The sequence below is a fragment of the Crocuta crocuta genome, unplaced genomic scaffold (assembly GCF_008692635.1).
Source record: "Crocuta crocuta isolate KB4526 unplaced genomic scaffold, BGI_CrCroc_1.0 scaffold267, whole genome shotgun sequence".
Taxonomy (NCBI): Eukaryota; Metazoa; Chordata; class Mammalia; order Carnivora; family Hyaenidae; genus Crocuta; species Crocuta crocuta.
This window is the reverse complement of record NW_027531899.1, coordinates 4,097,160-4,108,512: the sequence shown is the minus strand read 5'-3', so window position 1 is coordinate 4,108,512 and position 11,353 is coordinate 4,097,160. Positions and strand designations below refer to the sequence as shown.

General features: G+C 49.9%; 1 protein-coding gene and 1 long non-coding RNA gene across 3 annotated transcripts in view; one reads left to right on the top strand and one right to left on the bottom strand.

Annotated features, from left to right (window-relative positions):
- PROSER3 (proline and serine rich 3) overlaps positions 1 to 8,454 on the top strand; it is a 9,203-nt gene extending 749 nt beyond the window's left edge. The window contains exons 2-11 of one of the 2 annotated variants that reach the window (XM_077773691.1): positions 926 to 1,022; positions 1,342 to 1,544; positions 2,356 to 2,483; positions 2,590 to 2,696; positions 3,345 to 3,427; positions 3,525 to 3,664; positions 6,743 to 6,918; positions 7,036 to 7,969; positions 8,058 to 8,140; positions 8,268 to 8,454. In XM_077773691.1, coding sequence (XP_077629817.1) covers positions 926 to 1,022; positions 1,342 to 1,544; positions 2,356 to 2,483; positions 2,590 to 2,696; positions 3,345 to 3,427; positions 3,525 to 3,664; positions 6,743 to 6,918; positions 7,036 to 7,969; positions 8,058 to 8,140; positions 8,268 to 8,408 — 2,092 coding nt within the window. In that variant the 3' untranslated portion in view covers positions 8,409 to 8,454. Of the gene's footprint in view, positions 1 to 925; positions 1,023 to 1,341; positions 1,545 to 2,355; positions 2,484 to 2,586; positions 2,697 to 3,344; positions 3,428 to 3,524; positions 3,665 to 6,742; positions 6,919 to 7,035; positions 7,970 to 8,057; positions 8,141 to 8,267 lie in introns of both variants that reach the window. The other variant, XM_077773690.1, reaches the window with a different exon arrangement.
- On the bottom strand, positions 4,528 to 7,714 carry LOC144239691 (uncharacterized). The gene is made up of 2 exons (XR_013337467.1): positions 7,600 to 7,714; positions 4,528 to 4,751 (listed from the first exon to the last, which is right to left on the bottom strand). It is a non-coding gene; the product is annotated as an uncharacterized LOC144239691 (long non-coding RNA).
- Positions 8,455 to 11,353: the final 2,899 nt, after the last annotated feature.

The window sequence follows — 11,353 nt, the reverse complement described above, 5'->3', positions numbered from 1 at the left end:
AGGTAGAGCCCAGTTACTGATGGGGATTGTAGTCGGTTTAGTTTCCTCCTTAGTGTCCCAAGGACTTAAGGGAACTGTACAGTGATAGGTTTAGCCTTGGTTCTTTTCTTTTTTATATAATGTTTTATTTCTTATTTTTGAGAGAGAGAGCAAGAGCATGAGTAGGGGAGGGGCAAGGAGAGAGAGGTTGACATAGAATCCAAAGCAGGCTCCAGGCTCTGAGCTATCAGCAGAGAGACGGTGGTGGGCTCCAACTCACAAACCGTGAGATCATGACTTGAGCTGGTCAGGGATGACGCAAAAGATGCCCAGCCTCCTTTCAGATACAGATGCCCAGCCTCCTTTCAGACATGACTATTCTTTTGGCCTGGGGTGAGGACCTTGCATCTGTTTTTTTTTTTTTTTAATTTTTTTTAATGTTTTTTACTTATTTCTAGGAGAGAGAGAGAGAGACAGCGTGAGCAGGGGAGGGTCAGAGAGAGAGGGAGTCACAGACTGAAACAGGCTCCAGGCTCCGAGCTGGCAGTCAGCACAGAGCCCGACGCGGGGCTCGAACCCACGAACCGCAAGATCATGACCTAAGCGAAAGTCAGACGCTTAACCGACTAAGCCACCCAGGCGCCCCTGCATCTGTATTTTTTAAAGTCTCCTAGGTTGGAGTCAGGGTTAAGAGCCACCAGTTAGCAGTTTCTTGGTTTTCTGAGACCACTCCAAGGGCTGGTGGGAATTGAGCCTCTAGTATCATTATCTTGAATGTGCAGCAGCACTTCATGGGAATTATAGTTCATGTCTTCCAGGAATCTGTGGGAATTGTAATCCGGTTCTGCCCTCTGCTTCCCACCCTTGCAACCCGACTCCACCCCACAGCCCCCAACAGGGCTGCACTGACCATGCTCTGCCTGCCAACTTTACTCTCCCCTTGCAGTCTGCCAGTTTTCTCCTTCGGAGACAGCCCCTTTGAGGATACTCCCCTGGATCAAAGCCACTACCGGCCATCCCGAAGCCAGACCTGGCACCCCAAGGTGAGGATACCCCATAGAGAGTGCGGTGTGTGAGCCCAGTGGTGACAGAGTGACAAGTAGAGGGAAGGAGGACATGTGATAAGAGACAGGGGTGGGAAATGAAGAGTCAGGCCCACCTGCGCTCCCTGTGGCTCTGCGCTTACCCAGTCCTCAGTCGCTTGGATCCCCCATCATAGCCCCAGCCACAGTCACTGAGTTGTTGCCGTTGTAGGATGTGTTTGCTCCCCTCTGGACTGAGACACACTTTGTGTGTGTCTTCGTTCTCCTACGGGGATAACCCTTCAGCCCTCAGTTTCTTCTCTCCATCTCCCTATCTTAGACCCTGAGCCCGTCCAGGTCCCAGAGGTCCAAGCTCCCAGAAGTTCCTAAGGCTCTGGCCATGGGTCCCAACTCCTCTGAGATGTTTGAAGAGTCCTGGCCATCCAGCTCAGGGACCCCTTCCCCACCCAGTACCACTGAAGGACAGATGGGAGCCTCCCCACCACCTACCCCGGTTGACAGCAAGGAGTCCGTGGTGGCCAAGTAAGTACCAGGAGCCCTGGAGGGAGGGAGCGGGCATCCCATAATAATCATAGCCAGAGTTGTCTGTGCAGCAGTTTTAGGACCACACTTCACGCGTGTTATTAAGTGCTCTGGAGCTAGGCTACCTGGGTTCAAATCCCAGCTCTGTCATTTATCCTCCAATCTGGGCCTCAGCTTCTTCATCTGTAAATTGGAATATTAATAGCATATATCCCCCTAGACCCCTAGAGCTGTTTTAAGCTTTCAATCAGTTACTGTCTATGAAGCATCTATAACAAGTGCTATAACATAGTGAGTACTTGGATTTGTAGGCTACAAGTTCAGCTGCTTTAACAAAGAGTCCCAAATTAATTGCAGCTTAAGCAAGATAGCATTTATTTCTCCCTCACCTAACAGTCCAGGCAGAAGCACCCAGGGCTGATACAGCAGCCCCTTGTTGAGGTGTCAGGAACACGGTTTCCTTTTTATCTTGCTGCCTCCCATCACTAGGCTGTTGCTCTTTCCTTTATGGGCCAAAATGGCTCCCACCCACATCCACTTTCCAGAATCATATCTCCTCATACCCTGTTTGTCAAGAATCTAGTTAGATGGCCATAAACCTGTAAGGATCCCTGATAAATATATCTGTAGAAGACCAGCTATTTGCCCAGTCTTATATAGTCTTATATAATATTGCATTACTAAACAAGAAAGGAAAATGGTACTTGATAAACATTGCTATTGTGACTGTTACTGTCATTATTACTGCTACTGTTATTATTAGACTGTTACTCTACTCATTCACCCACCTCCTGTTCTCTGATGTTCACAGGTACATAAACCGGTTCCGCCAGGCTCAGCCTACAAGCCGAGAGGAACGCCAGCCTGCAGGCCCAACCCCAGCTGACTTTTGGTGGCTACGGCCTGAATCTCCAGACACCAGCAGGCAACCTACAGCAGGTACCTGCTTCAGTCCCAACCACTCCCGGCCTAAAACCTTTCCTGATCAGTGTCCCCAGCAGACATTCCTCATGGCCCCCCAAAATCAACTGGGGCTTCTCAGCAGGAGCCAGTGAACCAGAAGGAAGACCCAACACAGCAGTCCCAACTCTTGCCAAGGTGGCCAGCGCATCTCAGGCTAAGGCTGTGGTCCCCCTTCAGGAAATGAAGCAGGTGACACCCTCATCTACTTCCTTCCCCACGCACCTGAACTGACAGCTCCAGCCCTGGGATAGAATTAGAGTCCGTCCCCTGTTCAAGGAAGCTTAAACAAAAAGAAGAATTCGTTGGCTAATGCAATCAAGAAATCCAAATGTATATGCTTTCAGGCATGGCTGGATAAGAGGAACTCAACTCTCTTGAATCTCTGTTCCTCTTTGTTAGGTTCAGTCTCAGGCAGGCTTTCCCCATGAGGTCATTAAGATAGCTCCAGTTCGCTTTAGGCTTCTAAATCACATAGTTATTTCAGTGGAAAGGAGGACTTTTCCAGTAGTTCCATCTAGAGCCCCAGGGCTTACTCTCATTCCTTCATCTTTGAGCCAGTCACCGTGGAACCAGAGGACAGATTGTTGTGATTAGCCAGTCTTGGTCAGGAAGGCGAGGTCAACCCTTCTCCCACAACAGTGATTACAAGGGGAGTGGGTGGCGGTGTGGATCCACATAGGAGCACTGGGTCCCCCTTCCCTGAGGAGGAGGAGCAGATTCTAGGCCAGCATGTAAGGGTACCAGGTGGAGTGCAGGTACTTAGGGCCCTCTGTCCAGAGCCCCTTTCCCAGCACCCTTTGAGATGGCCACTGGCCTCTGATCCCTCTCACCTCGCAGAGCCTCAACACGTGGAACTCATCCCTGCTGGACCTGGAGACACTAAGCCTACAGAGCAGAGCTGCCAGGCTGCTCAAGCGCAGGTGCCATCCCTGCTCTCATCTCCCCACCCCTACAGCTCCAGGTCCAGCCCACCACCTCTGAGACCTCTGTTGCCTCGCTTCTGCTTTCTCCCTACAGCAAGGCCTCAGTCTCCTCCTCCTCGCTCAGCCCTAGCGATCCCAGCAGCTCCTCATGCCCCGGCAGCTCTGATGGCCTCTCTCCCTTCTCCATGACCTTCACCCCTGACTCCAGCATGGGCTCTGACCCCAAGGCACATGGTAAGTTCTGAGGCCAGGATGGAGGGCGGTCTGGATGTGAATCCCAGCTCTGACATTTATCAGCTGTGTGACCTGGGGACTTTCTGGACCTCTCTGTTTCTGTGACTTTAAAACGGCTAATGAATGAGTTGGTGAATACAGGGTGCACTTACCGCAGGTCTGTGAACAGTACCTGCCACTAGTACGGCATCTCTCTCTGCATTCAGTGTGCAGTTCTGAACACAGATGTCCAAAATCAGAAATTGGCTTTTTGCTAATTTGGCACCATACCCGATTTGACAGCAAAATCTGACCTAAAGAATATGAAGGCTGTTCATAATCTCTATATATTTCATTTAGGGTGAATAGTTATACACTTTTTGCTATGGGTGTGTTACACTGAACCGCATGACATTTTTGTCTTTGTAAGTAAAAAATGGTTGAATATTGGCAGTTTCATGTTGTTCAACCAAATACTAACGTGTTTGAGTCTGGTGTACCGACCCAGCCCCCCGTCAGTGCTGTACACACCGTGTGACTTTGCTAAAGCATGCAAACTGTTGGAATTTCCAGATTTCAGAGACAGGATGAAGGACCTGGGTTACTACTACTACTGTCATCATTGCTGTTACTATACTCCATACCCAGGTCTTGGGATGATGCAGTGGGGCACAGGACGGATGCTCTCCGTGTCTCGCAGGGCTTACGTGAGCGGGGACAGGCAGGCACAGTAAACAGACAGGTGTTTGTGCCTGGTGTGTGATGCTGCCTCCTTGTCTGATTCTTTGCTCCTTTTCAGGTTCACCTCACCTTTTATTCACCTCTCCTTCCTAAGCCTCAGTTGTCTCATCTGTAAAATGGGGATAAAACTAGTACATAGTTCATGAGTTGTTCCGCAGAAATTTATTCATTCTTTCATCTAAAAGACATTGAATACCGGGGTGCCTGAGTGGCTCAGCCAGTTAAGCATCTGACTTCAGCTCAGGTCATGATCTCACGGTTTGTGGGTTCAAGCCCGTATCGGGCTCTGTGCTGACACCTTGGAGCCTGGAGGCTGCTTCAGATTCTGTGTCTCCCTCTTTCTCTCTGCCCCTCCCTGGCTCATACTCTGTCAAAAATAAACGTGAAAAAAAAAAGTTAAAATGAAACAAAACATTGAATACCTATTGTGGATGAGGCCCTGTAAGTGGGCTTGGGGATTCCACAGTGAACCAACCATGCATGGTCCCACCTTCATGGTCCTCACAATATAGTCAGCGTGGGGCAGAAAACAGCTATATGACCCCGAAAACAAAAGTGAAATGTAAGCAGAAATGAAGGCCATGCAGGAGACGGCTGTGATGCTGGGAAGTCAGAGAAGGCCTCCCTGGAAGAGGTACTATCTAAGTGGAGACCTGAACAATGATGGTGGAGACAGTAGCCCTCTAGCATGTACTCAGGACCTGAGGTGGGAGGGAGCATGGTGCAGACAATGGACTAGAAAAGGCAAGGGATGTGGTGGGGTGGGAGGGGGCGGTGAGAGTAGTGTGGGGTAAGGTGGAAGAGATTGGCAGGGGTCAGATTACATTGGGCCAGGTGGGCACAGGAGGCATTTGGTCACGATCTTAGTACTAGGGAGCCATGGAGGATTCTGAGCAGGAAGAGGATATGATCTTTCTTGGGTATTAACAGACTCCCTCTGGCAGAGGAGGGAGTAGGGGAGCAGAGTAGAGGGAAGTGGCCAGGTTTAGAAGTGGAGTCTCAGGATATAGAGGAGAGTGAGGGAGAGAGATCCAGGATGACACCCCCCTTCTCAGTGCAGCATCAGATGACAGGTCTTCTAAGAAACAATGGTAGCCCTACTGATCCTGACTGATGAAGTTATGCTCTGGGTGATGGAATGATGTCCATGTCCATTTGCCCCACTGAACTGAGTCCAGCGAGTGGCCCTACCCTAAGTCACTGTGGTATCCCTAGCATGGGCCTGGGCACTGTAGTTCAATATAATACACAGTTCATTTGGCATTCATGCCACAAATACTGGTGGTACCAGGCCTTGTTCTTGACACTGGGGATATGGCAATGGTCAAACAGAAAAAAAAATCACTGCCCTTGTGTAACTGGCAGAGATACATAAAGAAGTGCCATACTGAGTATGTTAGAAGGTGAAAAGTACTAAGAAGAAAAATGGAACAAGAGAATAGGGAGTGGTAGGGCTGGGGGTCGTTGCAGTTTTAAATACGGTAGCCAGTGAAGACCTGGCTAAGAAGGTGATACTGAGCAAAGATCTGAAGGGTTTGAGGGATTTAACCCTGTACATACAGGAGGGAACAGCATTCCAGGCAGTGGGAACCACAAATGCAAAAGCTTTTACTTTTTACCAGGACCGGTGCAGCCCGGGGAGGGTTCTAATCCAGGAGAGCCCTGATCTGACTCAGGTGTTGCCAGGCTCTCTCTGGCTGCAGGGGTAAACAGATTGGGAGGACAGAAGTAGAGAAACCAGGGAAAAGGTTGCTGGGGTCGGCCCCAGGAAAGGGCAGTAAACAGGGGAAGAAGGGAGGGGCCCCTGGGTGGCTCAGTCGGTTAAGCGTCCGACTTCGGCTCAGGTCATGATCTCACGGTTCGTGGGTTCGAGCCCCATGTTGGGCTCTGTGCTGACAGCTAGCTCAGAGCCTGGAGCCTGTCTTCAGATTCTGTGTCTCCCTCTCTCTCTGACCCTTCCCTGCTCATGCTGTCTCTATCTCTCTCTCAAAAATAAATAAAACATTAAAAAAAAAAAAAAGAGAGGGAGAATTGGGCAGACTCTGAGGCATCTGTCTTGTTTAGTGCTGTGCCCACAATGTCCAGAACAGTGCCTGGCACATAGTAAGAGCTCAGTAAATATTTGCTGATGAATAAAGAATTGAATGATGGCAGGTTGAGAAGCCCAGGAGTGCTCGCTCTATCCTCTGACTCTGCTTCTTTTCTCACTTCCTATTTGGATGAGGAGTTAGGACATTATCTGGAGAACTTGTCTGAATAACTTTCTGGTACAGTCAAAAGGTATATAAACAGGCTGTCCTTGGTTTGCTCATCACCCCAGCCTCTGCCTTACCCTTTCTCCCTCTGCTTCCCCCACAGCAACACCAGCCCATGCCCCCATCCCTGCTCCAGCCCCGGGCTCCTCCCAGGCACCCTTGCGTCCAGAGGATGACATTCTATACCAGTGGCGGCAGCGGCGGAAGCTTGAACGGGCTCGAGGAGGGCAGGGTGATGGAACCTGGGTGCTACCCCAGACTCCTGCCCTCACCACTCCAGTGAGATGGGGGAGGGAGAAGCTTGAGGGGGCTGGAGGGAGGGATGCTAAGGAGAGTTGGAGGAAGGGGGAGCCTGGAGGGGACTGAGGACCCCTCTACCCTTTCTCTCCTTCCCAGGTCCCTGTCCCCGTTTGTCGACAAGCTGCCTCTGCCCCTGCAGAGTCCCTTGGTTCCTTGGGAACCCAACCTAACTCCGTCCCACTTTGGAGCAGTGTGGCCCGGCCTGGTCCCCTGGAGGCCTTCCAAATGGAGAGGCCTCCTATTCCCCCAGGATTCTCTCCACCCATCTTTTGGGGCCCCAGCCCCCATGGGTTCTTTTGGGCCCCGCAGCCTGGTCCTTGGGTATCTCTCGGGGCCATTCCTCCCACTCCCTTGGCCTCTATCCCTGCGCCTCCGCCTCCGGGTTCCTCTCCCGTGCCCCTGGCCTCCACCCGGGCACCTCCAGCCTCCACCTCCCCGCCCCCAGCCGCCCCCCAGGATCTGCCCGTTTCTGCGCCGGGCTGCCCCGCCCAGCCCGAGAAGCAGGGCCCCAAGCCTCAGAGTGGCAGAGCCCGGCGCCCCGAGTCTGCTGGGAGAGTCACGGCAGCAGACGAGGGGCCTGGCCCGCAGCTAAGAGGCGCCCTGGACCAGGTAGTATCCGCTCGGCTTTTCCCTGACGGCCTGGAGGACACGCCCCCTCACCTTAAGGGCCCACCTCTGGCAGAAGCTGAATCTCGGAAAGTCGAGGCCCAAACCAAGGGTACGCCCTTTCCCAAGGAACAGACCCCGCCTAGTCGGTCTAAAGCGGAGTCTCGGACTGCCAAGGCCAAGCTCCCCCTAGCGGTGTGGGAGCCTAAGAAGGACAAAGACACTCCCTTGGCTGAAGCTGGGTATCTGAAGCCCAAAGTCCCGCCCCCTCCAGCTGAGGAGGCGACCGCCGGCTTCGAGGCCGCGCCCCCTTCCTTCGGGGCGGGGTCTCTGGAGGCGGTGGCTACGCCCCCATCCGCTGCCGAGAACGCCCCCTCAGAAGATCTGCTCTGCCTGGCCGCCCGACTTCTAGAGGCGGCAGAAGGTAAGCTGATGTGCACGACTCCCTGGATCTGGATAGTAGTCCAGCACCCCACAAGTCAACCTCCTGGCGCTCCCTCTTTTTCCCCTAGATTCTGACGGCAGCGAGTTTCAGGACGACCCTGTACTGCAGGTGCTAAGAGTTCAGAGGGCCGAGCTGAGGCTGCAAAAAAGGTGACCATCACCAGGATCTACAACACCCGTTTCCCAGAGCCATACACAACCCCAGACCCCAATTCTGAGCACATAACTCAGCCTCTACTACCCTGGCTTTTTTTTTTTTTTTTTTTTTTTTTTTTTGGAAAGTGGCTGCGCAGTTATCCCTCTTACTGGACCACACTGAAGACCAAGGGACTTGGTCTCCTCCAACCAGATCGCCCCCCAGGTCTCCGGAGAGGCGGCTGCAAAAGGAAGGAGTTTCTCTTGAGACCAGACGACGCTGAATTGTACAAATTCTATTTTTCCCAATAAAATATTTTTTTCAGGTTACTTGTTTTCTCTGAGAAAGTTGTTCTGGAAAGGCTAAGGGTCGTGCTAATTAAGAGAAATAGCTCCCTCCCTCCCCTATCCGCCGTGCCTCTGCCCTGCTCCATCCCCACTCTAGTTCCTGACCATTGGCACAAAATCTCTTCTGGTTTCCTCTCTGAGGTCAGGACAGGGAGGGGTTCCAGGACAGATTTCAGGCAAGACTGCACTCACCTTAGCTGACTCTCAACTCAGAAGTGGGTGCTCTTGTCACAGCTGTCCTTTGGGCATGAAACTAATGGGGTCATCACAATGCTGGGCAATGGTCCGTCCTCAGTCCATGCCCTGCTTGAGCCAGCAGCAGTATTTAGTGCGTGGGTCCTCTCTCCTTGCAACACCTCCTCCCTACCTTTCCAGTGCCCCACCCCTCACCTCACCTCTCTGGTCACACCTTGTCATTGCTCCAACCTGTCACTTTAGCATGTCCCCAGGTCCTTACCTTTAACTATCTGTACTCATTCCCAGGCCTCTCTAGCCCATCTCTTCTAATAGTCCCCAAATTTCTATCTTCAGCCTAGACCAGGCCTCTGAACCTCAGGTTCCTGTATTGTTACCTTCTCCATTCCTCACCATTTCCATTCCAATGCCTAAGAGATGTCTCAAAGTCCACAGGTCTTAAACTGAGCTCTCAATCTTCCCCCTAATTTGCCACTCCCTGGTTTTCCTGCATTCCATTCCTCTAGTTCCCCGGGGGCCAAAAGCCACGTGGCCATTCCTGACTCCTCTCTTTCCCCCACCCCACAGTCAGTCAGTTTGAATAGCAATTCCTTTAAAATATATCCAGAATTTAATCCCTTCTTCTTCCACTGCCCCTCACCCCAGTCTAGGCTATATCAGCTGTCTAGACTATTGAAAAACCTATTGTTTTATCTGCAAATTCTTTGACACACTTTCCATCAAAAAGTAGATTCTATCTCCCTTCTCCTTGAAACTGGGTAGAACTTTGTGACTGCCTCAACAAATAGAATGCAGAGGAAGTGATACTGCTTTAACTTTTGAAACCAGATTAGCCAAGATCATACAATATCTACCTGATCCCTACCCGTCTTCTGTGTGCTTTGGAGCCCTGGGCTGCCATGTAAAAAGTTGCCATGCTGGGTAGGGATTTTGGTTACACAGGTGTATGCACTTATGCACATACACAGGTGTATGTCAAAATTCAGTGAAATTTATGAATGTCATTGTATGTGAAGTTTTCCTCAAAAATAAATATTGAGGGGTGCCTGGGTGGCTCAGTCGGTTGAGGATCTGACTTTGGCTCAGGTCATGATCTCACAGTTCGTGGGTTCGAGCCCCGCATCAAGCTCTGAGCTGACAGCCAGCTCAGAGCCTGGAGCCTGCTTTGGGTTCTGTGTCTCCCTCTCTCTCTGACCCTCCCCTGCTCACGCTGTTTCTCTCACACTCTCTCTCAGAAATAAATAAAACATTTAAAAAAATTTTTTAAATAAATATTGAACTCTGGTTAAAGATATACACGCTGAAGAGTTTAGGGGACAGTACACCAATGTCTATAATTTATTTTGAAAAACATCCAAAAATAGTAAGATTAATGAAATAGGATGAAGAGAGTAACGAGTGAATTACTAGTAATGAGATAAAGCAAATGCAGTAAAATGTTAATGGTAGGATCTAAGTGGTGGATATATAGTTGTCAATTGTAAAATTATTCAACTTTGCTGTATCTTAGAAAGTTTTCATAATAAAATGTTAGAGTATGTGATCAGGATTATGTTGGTAGCTGTTATTTGTTTAAAAAGGAGGATTGAAAAGACTTCTATAAAAGTAGCTTCTGTATGTCATCGATATGGCATATATTTGTTTTCAGTGTTTTTGAACAAACCACACATTTAAACGAAATAAAAAATAAAGAAAGAGCTGTTTAGATATAAAAAGGATTTATGAGGAAGTCATGTTTAAGCTGAGACAGGTAGGAATTAACTAGTTGACAAAAGGCCATCCTAAGTACTATTGCTGGATTTTAAATTATCTCCAAGGCTTAGTAACATAAAACAATCATTTTATTGTGTTCATGGATTCTGTGAGTCAGAAATTTGGACAGGGCATAGTTGGGGACAGTTTATCTCTGCTCCATGTAGGCAGGATATATTTTCCCTTCCTTTGGATACTGATGTAGCCACAAATTAAGTGATCAGTTTTTGAATGAATGAGTGAATAAGTCAGAGCTTTATTTTCTGAGGTGAGGCGCCCAATTGAGAACATGACCAATGAAAGAGTCTTCTTGGAAACAGTATTGTTAGTGTTTTCTGGACCTGGCTCAAGTCAGAAGCGGAACGATTGGGACTGGCTTTATGGGAGACCTGGTTATGTTCTGCGTTGCTGGCTAAACCAATTCCTATGTAAAAGGAGTCAGAGCTAGAGGCCGGCCTGTAAGAAGCAGTAGAGGAGGAGGCAAGGAAAATGTCCAGTGGGAAGGGCAAGGATTATGTCCCAGGCTGGGTATCTGAGCCAGTGAAAACCATCCATGGACAAATACCCTCATTCTGTGGGCGGTGTCAGGGTCAGGACTGACAAAGGTGGAGCTAGAGGATTGAGACCTTGAAAAGCTACTTGAGGATGGAGAAAAACCCTGAGGACTTGGAAGAATTCAATTAAGAGTGTCAAAAGGAGAAAAACAGTGTTAGAGGAATGGTCACTGAGACTGGGCTATGGGGAGAGCCCTTTGCTTAGTGTTAGAAGTGTTGGAAGCAAAGCATAAAGAGCCTGGGGGTGTGTCTCAGGAGGGCAATGACAACCAATGAAAAGCAGTCATGGGCGCGGCGCTGTCAAACTTCGCGGGGCGGGACCGAAGAGGCTGAGCCAGGGATAGGACCAAAAACCCAAGCCAATGAAAAGCCGCTAGGTG